The sequence below is a fragment of the Rattus norvegicus genome, chromosome 15, assembly GCF_021556685.1.
Source record: "Rattus norvegicus strain SHRSP/BbbUtx chromosome 15, alternate assembly SHRSP_T2T, whole genome shotgun sequence".
NCBI classification, from domain to species: domain Eukaryota; kingdom Metazoa; phylum Chordata; class Mammalia; order Rodentia; family Muridae; genus Rattus; species Rattus norvegicus.
In genome coordinates, this window is record NC_141548.1 from 14935120 (window position 1) to 14951872 (window position 16753).

The 16753-nt window shown below is 41.3% G+C and overlaps 1 protein-coding gene across 2 annotated transcripts in view; it reads right to left on the minus strand.

Annotated features, from left to right (window-relative positions):
* The window catches only part of Synpr (synaptoporin), a 326780-nt gene that overhangs the window by 53906 nt on the left and 256121 nt on the right, over window positions 1-16753 (minus strand). For both annotated transcript variants that reach the window (XM_087586532.1, NM_023974.1), the window contains 1 exon segment: window positions 9823-10021. In XM_087586532.1, the coding sequence (XP_087442658.1) occupies window positions 9823-10021 (199 nt within the window).

Here is a 16753-nt window from a genome sequence, read left to right on the forward strand (position 1 = left end):
CATAAAAATAAGCGCCATAATTGTAGGGGGAGCAGAAAGGAAGGTAACCAAGAAATGGAGGACAGAGTGAAACTCTATATTATTAAGCCTGACTGCATTCATCCATAGTGACAACAGCTTAAGCTGAGCTCAGAGGCTCAAAGAATAAAAAATAATATGAAAGATATTTGACCATGACACCACAATAAGAAACCCACTGCATTTCTTGAGATGAAGAGTAAATGCTGTTCACTTATTCACTGCTTTTCTGTTGCCCCATCCAGTAAGACTTAAACACCAGCTACTCAGAAAGCACACAAAGGATGCCAGGGTGGATAATATAAGGTTGATGGAAATGACAGCTTACTTTAATAAGCCCCTGCTGGATGCTTGCCATTGTTGGAGTGGCTTTATGTGTAATAACTCAGGTAAGCTGACCAATGGCCTCATGTGCTCTATTTCCCGCGTGTCAAATGGAAACACAGACGGTTCTAAACCCTATAGAAATCACATGGATGGCCAATGATTGTACTAGGGTTCTGACTCAGACAGTTGAGATCTTGAGAATGAATTCTTAACTATTGCTTCTTTCTGACTCCATATGATAGAAGTTTGAGCTCAAGTCTGATAGGAATAAAGCTGGGAGGTCGAGATTAGAAGCTGGACATTATTCAGATTTAGAACCTTGGAGCTTAGCCTAGGACCTGGGACCTAACAAACAGTCCAAACATCCACGATTCTTACTCTTTTAAAGTATGTTAAGTTTATTCGGACAATTTCATGTATGTATGTAATATATCTTTTTTTTTTTTTTTGGTTCTTTTTTTCGGAGCTGAGGACCGAACCCAGGGCCTTGCGCTTCCTAGGCAAGCGCTCTACCACTGAGCTAAATCCCCAACCCCGTAATATATCTTAATAATATTCACCCAATTTTCTTTTCATATTCCCTCCTAGTCAACCCTTTCCTCTTCCCAATAAATTTCCTCCACGTGTTCAACTTCTTTTTGACCCACCGAGCTTTAAATAGTGTTGCTTCCACAAGCATATGTGCAACGTTACTTACTGGAGCACAGATAACTTAATAGTGGCCACACCACTCAAGAAAATGACTATGAGCCAGACATGGTAGCACATGTCTTTAGTCCCAACACCCAGGAGGCCGAGGCAGGTGGATCTTTGTGAGTTTGAGGCCAGCCTAGACTAAAATGAAAGTTCCAGGACAACCAGGGCTATTACACAGAGAAGTCCAGTCTTGAAGAAAAAGAAAAAATGGAAAAGTTCAGTGAAAACAGGGCTGAGGTCAGACTTAAATTGCCTCTTGAGTGAAGTTTATCAATATCTTCATCCGCTGTCTCTGTATCTCAGTAACAGGATTTAAGTACTATACTTACATAATATTGTGAAAAGAACCCAGCCTAATGGCATGCACAAAGCAGGTGTTCGATGGCTGCTACTTACTGCTATAAACTTTGCAGTGAAATCATGATCTCCCAACCCCTGCCCTGGTGACATTTTGAGCTGGTAACTCTTTGCAAAAAAGTGAGTTGTGTTGATTTACGACAGGACATTTGACTTTAGCAGCATCCCAGATGTTTACCTACTATGTCACCTAAGTAGTGACAAAAGAAATTGACCAAATCTCGCCAGTGTCTTATGGGACAGTTTCTCAGTCCACTTCAGCTTCTAAAACAAAACACTAGAGAGGAGATGGTTTAGAAAGGTGAAAAGTTGCTTCCTGGTTTTTCTACCGGCTACTGTCTGATGAAGTTTGCTTGTTGTTTACAAGATGGTATCATGTGTCTGTGTCTACTGAAAGGGTATGTGTCTTCAAATAGTGGACCAGCAGGCAAGCAAGTGGAACACTACTTGAAGCCTCTATGAGGGCTTTAATCCTGTTGAGGAGGAAGAAACCTTTTGAGCCCAAGTACCTTTAAAATATGTAGATTCTTCCCTTATTAGTGAGATTAAGCCATTCATAAATGAAGGCTTCATGCAGTGTTTGACACATTGGCCTTCCCACCTTCTATAATTCAAGATTACATCGCTCCTCTTTTCTGAAGGAAGTGGTAACAGTGGTGCCATCTTGGAAGGATACAGTAGCATTTACCAGATGACCAGATATGCCACCATTTTGACCTTGGGCTTGCTAGCTCCAGAACTGTGGGTGTGGAGAGGGAAAAGAAATCTGCATTAACAACTAACTGTCTCAGACTTTTTGTCATAGCAACACAAATAGACTAGAATAGGGTAGGGGTGTCAGAAGCACATGCCACTGTCCTCTTTCCTATGTGTTGGGTGTTACTGATCTACTTGTCAGAGGAAGTAAGTTGGAACATTTCACATATCATTTTGCATTCAATGAAAATTGGAAGCTCACAAGCAAAACATTTTTGGTACTTGGCAAAATTCCCTAGCTTCCGATTTTCTAACTGGGTGATTAGTTCTCTGGAAAAAGAGGAAGCAAATAGAAAACAGATGGGGAGAGGACAGATACCATCCACCAACTCTCTGTAGACATTTTTTCAACAATGGCTAAGAGCTGTGGGCTCCGGAAGACCCACACTAATCCTTTAAGCAGTCACTGGCTTTATTAAGGCTGTTCCCTGTGTTTAACTTACTAATTACAGAAACATGATATCAAACACAGTCAGAATTTATCTCCATTTAAATTGTAATTAAGAATTCACTAATCATTAAAAACTTAAATGCACTGTAGATGTCAATTTTGTTAAAGAATGTCAATAGTATGCTAGGGCCATTTTAAATGGATTAATCTGTCTGCCTTTATCTGTGCTATTCCTGGGGGAAAAATATTCGTTCATGCAAGTTTTACAGTAGTTTAGATTAAGAGTTCATTTAAATGTGAATTTACCCCTTTTGTGTTGTCAACATTTCTTTACTCAGAGAACAAGCAGATGGAAAGTATAACATCTGGGCTGTGATGGTTTTGGCCCAGGGAGTGGCACTATTTGAAGGTGTGGTCAGGTTGGAGGTGTGTCACTGGGGGTGTGGACTTTAAGACCCTCATCCTAGATGCCTGGAAACCAGTATTCTGCTAGCAGCCTGCAGATGAAGATGTATAGGTCTGAGCTCCTCCTGTACTGTGCTTGCCTAGATGCTGCAATGTTCCCACCTTGATGAACCTCGGAACCTGTAAGCCAGCTCCAATTAAATGTTGTCCTTTATAAAGCTTGCCTTGCTCATGGTGTCTAGTCACAGCTGTAAAACTCTAACTGAGCACACATATGCCTGACAAGTCAGGCTTTGGAGTCTGACAAGCATATCTATGAATAACAGGGAACATATTCAGGGATTTCAAATAATTTCTTTCAAGAATCAATTACATTGTGTCTGGACCAGAACTTCAAAACCAACATTCTTCATTCTATCTGCCAACTTCCAAATGCTCTGGAACTATACTCTACAGGGTTCCATGCTACTAGGTGTGTGGGAGGTGCAGCCTTCATCCCAGGAAGCCATTTCCCTTTCTTTAGGGCACTAAAGCCCTGTTCACATGCTTAGCAGGCCAACTATGAGTAAGAGCTTCATAATGAGTCTTGTTAGTGTAACAAATGTTTCTAACTCATCCATCCATCCATCCATGTTGGTTGCCCGTTAAGGATACTTAGTGCTATTACATTGAAAATTACTCAGACTTGAAATAGAACCGACAAGATGAGGAAAAAAGACAGGGACAAGAAAATAAACAGAAAAGAAAGAAAAGGAAGGTAGGTATGAGCAGGAGACAGACAGACAGAGAGAGAGACATAGAGAGACAGACAGAGAGAGAGACACACACACACAGAGACATAGAGACAGAGAGGTGGGGGGGGGGAGAGAGAGACTTTCGGTTTCGATAACTCAGATACTGAAAAATCCAAGTGCTACCCATGATCTCCCAGAAGTCAAAGTTTGACTAAACGAAGTCATTGACTCTATGCTCTCCTGTTGTCTTCCTTCAGCTATGGACTAAGTCCATCCTTGAAAATACAGAGTCATGACTTTCTGGTCATCTAATGGAGTGAATTCCATTGGAAAAATGTCACCTGTGCACTCGAATATAATAGTCATTATCTTAGACCCAGAAATGAATCAAGCTATACTTAGGGACTTGAGGCAGGAGTGGATACCTGGTATAGAGGGAATGAACACAGTAGAATAATATTGAACTGTAGAATCAATTGAACAAAATCCAACTTTACTTTGCAGGACTATGTAATAGACATGGGAACCATTAAGACTAATGTCTGCAAGAATGTTAGAACCTGGTATCATTGACTTCTCATTACAGTATCCTTTCCCTGTACGTAGCCTGTAAGCATTTACTCCTCTGTCCTTACAGCACCCGTGCAGAGAATGTAACAGGCTTCTACCCATTTAAGCACAGGTCAAAAGATGGGACTTGAGTCTAGGACTCCATGGTTTAACCATAAACATTAGCTAGGGTGGTTCCAGCACTAGCTGTGTACCCGTTTTCTAACAACAGGATGGCTCCTAAGCTCCCAGACCAGCTTTCCAGTGTTCGTGGGTAATTACACCGAGTCTGCAGAAGAGAGCTGACTCATTGTTCCACTTCTCTCTCAGGATTGTTTTGCAGCTAAATAAGAACATATTAAAAATATTTGGGAAACACTGGGCAAAATATAAATGCAAGTCAGCATAGCAGCATGTGCTACAGTGGGTAAACTCCTCCAGTCTTATAAGCCACCTCTTATCAAATTAGTTCCCTTTGTGGGGTTGGATAAGAGAGTTCAAATAATACACCCTCTTTCATTTGTCCTTCCTCCCTCCCTTGCTCCTCTTTTTTTTCTCTCTCCCTTTCTCCCGTCCTCCCTTCTTTAAAAAAGTAAAATATTAAGGTAGATACTGAGAAAGGTTGAAATTCCTAGACTAGTCACTTTAAGCTAAGCTTCTTACAGTATTACATCGAGGCTTGCCGGGAATGTGGACCACTGCTGACATTACTCATCCTTAGTGCATTTTGTCATTCATGTGAGACAAGTCATCCTTTTAAACCAACTTCACATTCAGCTGAGAAAACCTAAATTCCTTCTGACATGAGATCTGAAAAGACCCAGCATACTGTGCCGCACAATCCTGGACCTGAAAGCCATACTGTAGGGAACATGATAAAATGTAACCAGACGAGGCATTTCAGTCCCACAGTCATGTATCATACAGGTGATTACTGCCTTCTGGGAACTGGCATGTATCTGTCCAAACAGAAAGGCACTGTCTGTAGCACACATGGTAGCTGGTTCACTCCTTTGGGTCAGTTTTCTTGCTACTGGATCACTCGGCATTGTTAGCAATTAACTTCCTTCTGAAGATATTCAAAATCTCATTTATACTTTAAAAAGGCAATTTTATCATTTTTTCCAGTAGATTAAAATAACCATTGATATACATGTTCTGGTCTGTCTGAAACTGCTTACACCCTGTTATCATTGACTTATAGCACATCCACCTAGGTATTCTGAAGCCTGCTTCCTTGCCTGTTATTGGCAGAAGGATAAACTCCAAATGATGTTTCCCATTATTCTGGCATTAGAGATTTTTAACAGGAACTTCATAAGCCCAATTAAATATTGAATGGGCAGAAGAACCCAGAAGTCATCTATTTCCAAAGTAGCAGACAAAGTAGCTATGCTGGTGGATACTCATAGCCTTACACAATCTGTTGTAGAATTCTGTCCATTTAAGGATCTTATATAATGGCTTAAGGGCCCTTGACTTGGGTTTAACTTCTATCCCCTGCCTGCTGGTGATGAGGTATGGAAGAGCTGATGACTTTCCCAATCTTCCATTACTTATCTCCACGAACAATAATATAAACTAGGACTGTTGTGAGCATGAAGCCAGCTCAAAACATTCTGGAAGTCACGGAGTATGAGTTGATGTCATAGTGAGGACTCGTGTTTCTTATCAGTAGTGTCATCCTTCTCATGTCTCTCTACGCTGATCTTATTTACAATATATGATGTCATATCCTAGAAGACAGTGAAGCAAGATGGGAATATGCTTGTTTTCAGATGGGCATCTGATTTATTAAAGCTGATGGAATGAGTCCTTGGTAGCATAATACAATGACTTCTTTGTAACATACTGCAAGCCTGACAAGGGCCATCCCAGATCATATAATTAAAAAGTGCAAGTGTATGTTGTACAAAATCCAAAATATGTGTGATGTTCAATTTTTATTGTCAGTTGACATAGTCTAAGTAGGAATTCTCTATAAAGGGTTGTGTAAAAAGATTGGCCTTTTGGCATGTCTGTAGGAAGTTATTTTGGTTTTGATTACTTTAAAGGATGTGGGATGACTGTTCTCTGGGTTTGGTCTTCAACTATATGAGTAGAAATGGTGACCCAAGCACTAGCATGCCTGCACTAATCTGTTGCTCTCTGCTCTGTGGATGTCATGTGATTTAACTGTTCTGAGTTCCAGCTGTCTTGACTTCTCCAGTGAGAAGGCACTGTGAACCAAGCAAACCCTTTCTCCCTTAGGCTTACTGTGTGTCACAGCACTGGGAAACAGAACTACGACAAAAGACAGAACAGTAAGAACATCAAAGAATCAGTGGTAAGGGGAGGGGCCTGCTGCAGCTATGGCCAGTGGCTATCATTCTGCATAAACAGGACCTTGGAAGAGCTAGGACAATGGTAAGACCCTCAGCAAGTGCCTCTCTAGTAACAGCACTTTGAGTGGGCATCACCCAAGCCACCCCAAGGCTGAATCTCCTTACACTGGCTCCTTGTGAGCAGCTCCTGTGGTGAGATAAGGACCAATAGGGTTTGCTCTTCACAATTCTACCAACTGCAAGGTATCTGCCTATGGGATCCCTAGGACACAGGTTCTTTCTAAAAAGAAACTTTGATTATTGGGGTTTCTTTTAATATCACAGAAGGTTCATATTGGGGTCTTTCTCTTTTCATTAGTAGAATTATCTCTTCCTTGTCCCTCCCCTAGGATGTCATAATAATAATAAAAAACTTGCCTGGTGTATTACATAACCTCAGATCTCATTAGATCTTTGTTGATGAGAAAGACTATTTGCACAGGGCTAGAACAGCATGACTCGACAAAATGGTTTCAGGGAATAAAACGATTTTTCAAAAAAAATATAGCAAATGGACTTTTTCCATTTATGAGTTTTTGAGTAAACTGGCAGTGCAGAAATCTTCCTTGGGAATGAGGGTGTCGACTTGGCCTTTAGAATCCTGAGAGTGTCTTCCTCATTCAAAACAATCAATCAATCAATCAACCAATCAATCAAGTAAGCAAGCAAACCAACAGATACCCAAATTTGCTGCCTCTCTCTTCTGTGTATATTGCAGGAGAAATGAAGTGACTCAAGCTCCATTTTGAGATGAAAGGAAAAGAGATGTGCCAAAGACAGGAACTCTCTGCTGTATCGCTTCTCCCACTCACAGTGACAGAGTAAACTGATGTGGGTGTGAGCTTGCACTCTTACTTCTAGCTGACCACAGAGCCCTAAACACACATCCTTGAAGGTGCCCTTCACAGTTTGGTCAGCTCTCCATAATCTATAGATCAGATTAAAGATTTATAAAATTTACTGAAAGAATTTCTATACAAATGTCCATACCTGTTGAAAACTACTTGAAAGAACAGGAATTCTGGCATAGTCTCACTATGGGCCTTTGGAAGTGCAGAATGGACTCTTATTGGATTTTTTGTGAGTCATCAAAAACTAAAGAAGTTTCTTAATAGTTGGCAAGTTTATTATTTATTCACTTCAAACTTAGATTTTTATTTTAATTTTCAAAGGATTATAGCCTACTATAATGTTTTTCAAAGCACTTTTTCAAAGCACTTTATTGATTACCATATTGTATTTCTTTGCAAGAAAAATGTATACACAAATTTTAAATTACTTTTTAATTGTCCTTAGCCCCTAATGCTTTAATATTATAAACATCATTGGACTTGGTTGACCATAAAATTATTATTAATGCACACTTGTCTAAAACAACATAATGTTCTATACAGCTGTAAGTAATTATTAATCTAAAAGGCTAAATCGTTTTGCAGAGTTATGTCAAGATGGATAGCTTGTTATTTTTCTTCACTTAGCTTCTAAATTCCTTGGGGTGTATTGTACACTGTTGAGAAAAATACTTGCACAAAAAGAATGTGAAAAGAGACGGAGTTTGCTGTAGCAATATTGCTAATTTCCTGTTTCTGACATACCAGACCTCAAATCACATAGCAATCTATGCTCCAAAACATTTTTAATGATCTATCTGCTGACAATCAGGTTGTGAATATTGATTTTATTGAGAGCAAGAAATTGTATGTCACCTCATAGCCAAAGAAGATTCTACTTAGGCATTAGACACTCACTGCTGTCAGTGCTGACAATGTTAGCCATTCTCTACTGCCTCCAGTGAACTGTAGCCTGCAAAGACGATTTGCAATAAGCTTTCCAGTGGCAAGAAAGGCTGCTTTCTTCTGTGAAGTGGGAGTACATAATTGTTATTATTTGGTCTTTCAATGTCTCCCAAAGGCCTGTGCATTAAATAATTAGTTCACATAGTAGCTGTTTGAGGAGATAGTGGATAGGACATATGGCCCTATGAGTGGTCCTTAGAACACTGGGGGAATGTGTCTTTTGAGGGGATTGTGGGATCCTGAGCCCCTCACTATTTTGTTTTCTGGCCATAAGATTTGCTCTACCACGAGCTCCTCGCTATTGCTAGCTGGCACTCCTACCTGAAGCCTAAGAATAATAAATCTATCAAATCATAAACTACAATTCTAAAACCATAAGCCTCCCAAATCCTTTTCCCTATGTAAGTTAATCATCTCAGATGTTTTGTTATAAAACAAAAGGTAACTAACATAGTTATTAAGAGAAAAAGCAAATAAGACATTTTTAGATGAGAGTCATTTCAGAAAAAAAAAGACTTTTAAGTAAACGTACCTGTAAATTGAGAAACTATTTATTTTCCTCTCTAGGTATATGTATGGTTATATGAAGACATGTAACATGTAAGGCTATATTGTGTTCACCAATCTAACTCACTGAACCATTGTCAAAGAGAAAGGAATGAGGTAAGGGAGTGATGGGAAGAGCTGGGGGTGTTGGAGAGTACAAGGGGGAAGGAGAGAGAGAGAGAGACAGACAGAGAGAGAGACAGAGACAGAGAGAGACAGACAGAGAGAGACAGAGAGATAGAGACAGAGAGATAGAGAGAGACAGAGACAGAGAGAGACAAAGAGAGACAGAGAGACAGAGAGACAGAGAGATACAGAGAGAGACAGAGACAGAGAGAGACAGAGACAGAGACAGAGAGACAGAGAGAGACAGAGAGAGATAGAGAGAGACAGAGAGAGATAGAGAGAGACAGAGACAGAGACAGAGACAGAGAGACAGAGACAGAGAGACAGAGAGAGATCTTCGATTTAACTAGTTTGATGCTCAGGCTACTTATAAAAAGGAAATAATGCATTTAAAGAAAGCACAAATCATACCATCTAAATGGCTACTAAAAGTAATGGCCACCTAACTCTGTAATGCTGGAACTACAAGGCCACAGCAGCTCTCACTGTACTTTTCTGGGTTTCATGGGATTCCTAATGATTATCTGCTCTGTTATCAATACACTTTCTACAGATCTTGTGCCCCTTCCTCATACCAGGGCCCAGGAGTCAGTAGGCATTGTGTTTTGTGTTTTGTGTTGTAGATCCAAAAGATCTGGAGGACAACTGATTGCCTTTCACACACAAGCCTCAGAGGGGCAGATGTCTCCAAAGCCCGTCAGTCACCATCCAAAGAAGGTAAAAGGGACAGAAATTGTTTCAAAAAGACAGCAACTTACAATGAGTGGGCCCCGGTTGTTTTCGCGGTACTTGTTCTGGAAGAAAATATACACGACAGTGGCAGCCAGGGAGTAGAGAAAGGCGAACACAGCCACGGTGACAAAGAATTCTGCTGAGGATGAGGAGTCTCCAACCAGCGCCAGCTTCTGCCGTTCCTTTCCCTCACACGTGGGCACTTCAAAGGTCACCTGGTGCAGCCTGAAACCATCAGAGGCAAGAAGACACTTTACATGTTGTAGAAGTTGAAATGTCCACCGTCACATCTGCTAACACTAACCACCGTGAAACATTCAGTGGAGAATTTGTTAGTCAATTTATAGATTCTAGCTTGACCTATGGAAATCAATACCACAGAGGTGGTAATTCATCTTGCAGAGGTGAGAAGGGGAGAGAAAGAAGCACAACATTCTGCTGAGACTTTAGAAAGAGGCCCAGCAAGCGTTGGGTCCCATCTGTGTCTCCAGCTTCTTCCCTCAGTGTAGTAAGCCCTGTCCTTCTGCTCCACAAATAGCCTGCTTAAACTGCCGCAGTTATACCAGGCAGGGTATAATCTTTCTGCAAATCTTCCACAGACACTTCTACCCATGCTTGCCCCACAGTATCCAAATATCACATCCTCCCTGAGGAACATCTTGCTAACTACTTTTATGGTTTCTTTCCTTTCGACATTGTACCATACTTGTTCTTTTAAATAAAATATTTGAAATTATAATATAATTACATTTCTTCCAACCCTTTGAATTTCAACAAGCTGCTTTATAACATTTTGTGGTGTTTGTTCCTAGGTGAAGCTATTTAGATAACACACTTATTCACTGTTGATATTTTACTGTCTGTATGGCTTCCTAAGTTGTGGCGACCAATCTCTGCGGTAGTGTGAGTTTTGGTATTCATTTTTCTGTGTACCCCAAAGCTGGCTTTTATTAGGCACTGTACGTGAATGAGTGAATGATCAGTCTTCGTTCTGCCGGGTCCTAACTTGATGAACCTTTGAGAGTTTTAGATTGTGAGCTCCCCAAGGGGAACATCCAGCACAGCATAGTCCTATGATGGAGACCAATGAAATGCTTGAGCAACACTGTCTGCTCAACTACAGATACTCAGGAAGTCATATTTCACACCTATCATAAGGGTGTGAGTCGGAATAAAGTGGTAACGGAACTAAGGTTCTTCAGATATGTAAGTTACAGTTACAGTGGCAAAGGTATTCGGGCAGTCATGAGCTGAAGTGTGCAAAGTCCTCTCACAATAAACCCCACACAGGAGACTTATTGGAAGGAAAAACCCAAGAGTGTGGTTGCCTCTCTTGGGCAAGAAGCAGTGAAATACTGAGCAGAACAGAGGGTATACAGAGGGTTTCTTAAGGGACTGGGGTCGAGCATTCTAAGGTGGCCTGAGATACAAGGGATTATATGGCCTGATATTGTGGCAAGTTCAGGGATTGGTGAGAATTTTTTTTTTCTTGTTGAACATGGCCTGGCCAATTTCCCATCTTGGGGACGGTGTGTGGCTGGGAAGGCTATGACAGCCATTACAAAGAGCCAATGCCAGGTGGGGCCTGGTCACTTGTGTGGCTTGAGTGGCTACAGAGTTTACAAAGGGAATGTCTGTCCACTCAGGTGGAATTGACAGTGTATCAGCAACAATGCAAACACTTGTAAATTGACATTAATGAAGTTTGTTAATGTCACTGGAGTTTCACTTGGGAAACTACCTGTAGGAGAAACAGTGTTCCTGGAGATATTCCCAACTCATATTTAGGGAGGACTTTTTCTACTAAGCTAAATGTAAATAGCCCCTTTCAAAGTGTCCACTCTGTATGCGTTCTACCAGTTTATACAGTAACACTGATCATGAACTAATACTAATAGCAACAGAGCCAGCTTGACAAAACATTTCTGCTTTGAACACATTATTTAACTTAATGTCTACAACATACTCTATATGTGGGTTCTTTTTTTTCTCTTCCCTACTACTAGATATATGAAAATTTAGAAGGATCACATCATTTGTCTTGAAATACCCAGCTAGTTTGGGTGGACCAGGGTTTAAATTCGTGTCTGACTCCAGATTCTTTTAAAACATCTATATGAACTTGTTTATGATAGCCAATCAAGGCATCAAGCAGGATAAATGCTATCGGAATGAATTCCAATGGTCATTATCATTAGAATTTCTAGGAACCCCTCCCAGACCTGCTGAAAGCTCTAGAAACAAAGCTTCATTAGTAGCAGGAGGAGGGAAATCATTAAGCTGCCATTTTCATAAAGACATACTCTTACAAAAATTGGTTCATTTATTTTTATGTATATTAGTGTTCTGCTTGCATGTATGTCTGGGTGAGGGTGTCAGGTACTCTGGGACCAGAATTACTGCCATATAGGTGCTGGGAATTCAACCCGGGTCCTTTGGAAGAGCAGCTGGTGTTCTTAACTGGCGGAGACATCTCTGTAGGCGAAGACATATTCTTTTTATTTTAATTCTTGATATAGGAAGTAGTTTACATGGTCCACTTGATTTCGTGGAAGAACTGTTTTTCCTTAAAAGACAGGTTAAGCTGCAATATGACACAGGTATCAAGAACAGGAGTTCTGGTGATCGAGTCAGATTTTCTTCAATAACCTGCCTGTGGGAACGTGGGGGAAGTGAACTAGACTGAAGCAATAATCATATTAATTCTGAAGCAGATGGCCTCATAGCATGGTTTACCTTTCTTCCCCATCTTTAATCTGTCATTCATTGAACCCATTTTTGATAAGCAACTCTGTCTCACACAATGAGTGGGTCCTGGGCATGGAATGGAAAGTAGATTGCAATGGTTTCTGCTCAGAATGAAGGTCATTGTTAGTGAGAAGGCGGGTTGATCAAGGGAATCCCAGCCTATACTGGGCATAGGGGAGTCAAGGGAAGTTTCCCTCTGGAATGTACCTTTAAGCAACAACTTTGGAAATGAGCAGAAATTGTCCAGATCAAAAACCAAGAAAGGAGAAAGGGAGCCTACTTCATGTCCATGCAGAAGGCTAATCACTGTAAAGGTTGTAAGGACAGCGAATGATGACAAGATGTAGGGCAGGTGGCAGTTTCATTCAGCACTGGTGTGAATGTAGCCTGCAACAGCCACTTTTGAAAGCTCTGGCAGTATTTCAGCTGGGAAACTGAGTCACCAGAGGTTCCAGCAACCTACTCCTAGGTACGTGTGCAAGAGGAATGATAACATATGTTCACCAAGAAACTAGCATAAGAATATTCATGCAGCACTTTTCCTGATGGGAAAAAATGGAAACGACCCAAATGTCCATAAACTGATGAACAGATAATGTATGCTGTGCAATGGATGATTACTTGTCAATAAATGTATTAAAGTCCTTATGCCTGATATGCCATAGAGAAACCTTGAAAGTACTTTGCTGATTGAAGTCATGTGTAAAGAGTCAAATACTGCAGGCTTTCATTTCTACAGAACATTCAGAATAAACAAATCCATGCAGCCAAACCCAAGTTCGTGTTCTGGCACAGTGATTAAGGGTCTCAAGACACTGGGGGTGAGGGGGAGGTGATGAAGCAGTTCTGGAATCAGATAGACACACCCCATGCAGCCACAAAGAGACTAACATATTAACACACTGCACACTTTAAATTGTGAATGGGAGTGGTGGCTCAGCAGCCAACAGTACCTGCTGCTCTCGCAGAGGATTAAGGTTTGGTTCACAGCACCCATGCAGCAGCTCAGACCCTCAGTAATTCCAATTCTAGGGTACACACTGACCTCTTTTGTCCTCTGAGGGTACCAGGCATCCATGTTTTACACAGACATTTATGTAGGTGAAACACACAGATGCAAAAAACAAAATACAGACAATAATAAAAATGGTGAATAGCTTGGTAAGTGAATTAAAATTTTACAATGTTACAAAATAGAAATGAACATGTGTCAAATCCTTGCACTGGTAAGAGCTCAATGCACTGAGGGAATACAGTGTGGGTGGGAATTCAGTGTGAGTGGGAATTCAGTGTGGGTGGGAATTCAGTGTGAGTGGGAATGCAGTGTGAGTGGGAATGCAGTGTTGATGGGAATGCAGTGTGGGTGGGAATGCAGTGTGAGTGGGAATGCAGTGTGGGTGAGAATGCAGTGTGAGTGGGAATTCAGTGTGGGTGGGAATGCAGTGTGGGTGAGAATGCAGTGTGAGTGGGAATTCAGTGTGGGTGGGAATGCAGTGTGAGTGGGAATGCCGTGTGGGTGGGAATGCCGTGTGGGTGGGAATGCAGTGTGGGTGGGAATGCAGTGTGGGTGGGAATGCAGTGTGGGTGGGAATGCAGTGTGGGTGGGAATGCAGTGTGGGTGGGAATGCAGTGTGGGTGAGAATGCAGTGTGGGTGGGAATGCAGTATGGGTGGGAATGCAGTGTGGGTGGGAATGCAGTGTGAGTGGGAATGCAGTATGGATGGAGAAAACTGTTAAATGGTGAACCAGGAGATGGGTGATGCATAAAGAGAAAAGAAGCATCCAGAAACCTCCACTGGGGGTGAGGAGGAGACTGTGAGAATCATGTCATAGATGTTGGCTTTAATTTGAAAATTAGCAATATTTTCTTAGGATAAACAGTATGTAAAACAAATCCAAACCACAACACAAGTAAAATCCATGTTCCCTGATGCCACTATGTGGATATATGCCACTATGTGGATATATGCCACTATGTGGATATATGCCACTATGTGGATATATGCCACTATGTGGATATATGCCACTATGTGGATATATGCCAGGATGTCCTCCAAGATCAGCACATCTCTGTCAGGCCAGTTTCTGCGACTCAGGTACAGCAACTGGAGCAGGTTAGCAGAGGCTAGAACTTTGGAGGAAGGAGATGGCAGAATCCACGTTGCTTTCTGCACCTTCTGTTGAGTAATGCTACCTCCACTGTAGTTCATCAGGTTCATTTAACAGAATTGATAACTGTGCCCATCTTTATAATAACATAAAACCAAAATTTAAACTCCACTGTAGCTTTCAGTGCCAATGGCAGGTAGTGGGGTGTTTGACTTCTCAGCCGTTCACTGATGTGAAATGAGGGCAATGAGAAATAGAAGTGGAATTCAGATGAGTACTTGATCTGAAGGAGTGAAGTTAATTTATGAAGGATGATGTCAGCTAAGAGTTGTTAGAGCATAATTCATCCATGCATTTGAACATTGCATGATGATTGTCTGGTTAGGTCCTTTTGTCAACTTGACTTGAGCTAGAGTCATCTAGAAGGAGGAATCTCAGTTGAGAATGTGCCTCCGTCAGCTTGGCTTCTCGGCAAGTCTGTATGGCATTCTCTTGATGAATGGTTGATGTGGAAAGGCTCAGCCCACTGGGAGTGGTGGAAACCTGGGATAGGCTAAGAGCCTTGGGAAGCAAGCTGGTAAGCAAGTGTCTGCCCATGGTTTTTGTTTCAGTTCCTGCCATCAGGTTTCTGACTGAGTTCCTTCCCTGACTTCCTGAGATGTAAAATAAAATAAACCTTTTCCTTCCCAAGTTGATTTTGATTTTGGCCATGCTGCTTAATAATCAGATTAATAGAAACCTAACTAAGACAACGGTGTATATCACTGCACACATGCACACCCAATCTTACATGCACATAACAGGCTCCTTTAAGCAACATGTGTGCCTGTGTGTGTGTGTGTGTGTGTGTGTGTGCATACGTACATACACACATGTATGTATGTATCTATGTATGCATTTATGTATGTATGTATAGCTACATCTTTGTGTGCAATGTTGCAAAAGAAGAGAGGTCACAACCTACATACACTTTGTAGCAGCATTAATTTTTATGAGCAAACATCATTAATTTAGAAGCTAAACAAGGGACAAAAACTGTTCCCCGGAGATGGAGCGTGCTCGCTGAGAATCTGGAAGCTGCCGGGTCTACCTCTGATCTCGTGAAGGAGTGAGGAGGCAATTGCTGAGGTTGCAAGAGGCACCAAATTCAATTTGTTGATTTCAAATGTACAGTTCCCTCATTCCCTTCTTGGTTGACCGGACCCAATCAAGGGGTAATTGAATTCTGCCGGGGTTTACTGCATTTTGTCTGTCAATAAAAGACTTCCATTTTAGAGTAGTTTTTTTTCCTTAAAAAATATTACCAGTACACCCAGGGAACCATTTCAAACAGACCATGATTCTCCAGCTAAAGTAAAGGGGTCACCATCTGTGCAAAGTTTTGAGTTTTGTTTGGAAGGACTGGAAGAATATTAAATTAAACTATCTCTTCGGTGGTCTGGAGAAAGTCAAGCTGGTATTGCTTTATTAATAATGGTGTTCGTGGGATGGGGAGATGGTTTGGTGGAGAAGACTGTTGCCATGCAAACCTGAGGGCCAGAGTTCAGATCAACAGCATTCACACAAAATTCTGGGCTCTGGGTCCAACCAAAAGATCCTTCCTCAAAAAGGGTGAAGAGTAATTGAAGAAAACTCCTAACATCAATCTTGGGCTACCACTTGCATATGTACAAACTTAGACACACACCTGACACAGGCACCCAACTTGTGAACCCGCATGTGAACATACATTCAAAAATATATGCATGTAGCATGTATGCACACATAAAAATAGCAGTATTTGTAATAACAACTAGTGATATTTTCCACATCCAGTGTGCTTCATTCTGGATTTGTGTCTTACTTAGGTCTCTTAGGGAAGCGTTGTTATGTTCCCTATTGTACAGATGGGGAAACCACGTCTTAAAGTACGTGATGAGCTAGGAGGAACTCGTCTCCTGGATGGCACAGATGATTCTCAAATGCAAGTAGATTGAAAGGAGCTCATTGACTAACTGATGCCAGTTTCTGACTCTGCAAGACAGCTTGAAACAAACATAAATTTCAAGCTGAATGCTTATGTTAAAAAAAGCAAGGCAGCTGGCCCACACTGGCTCATCC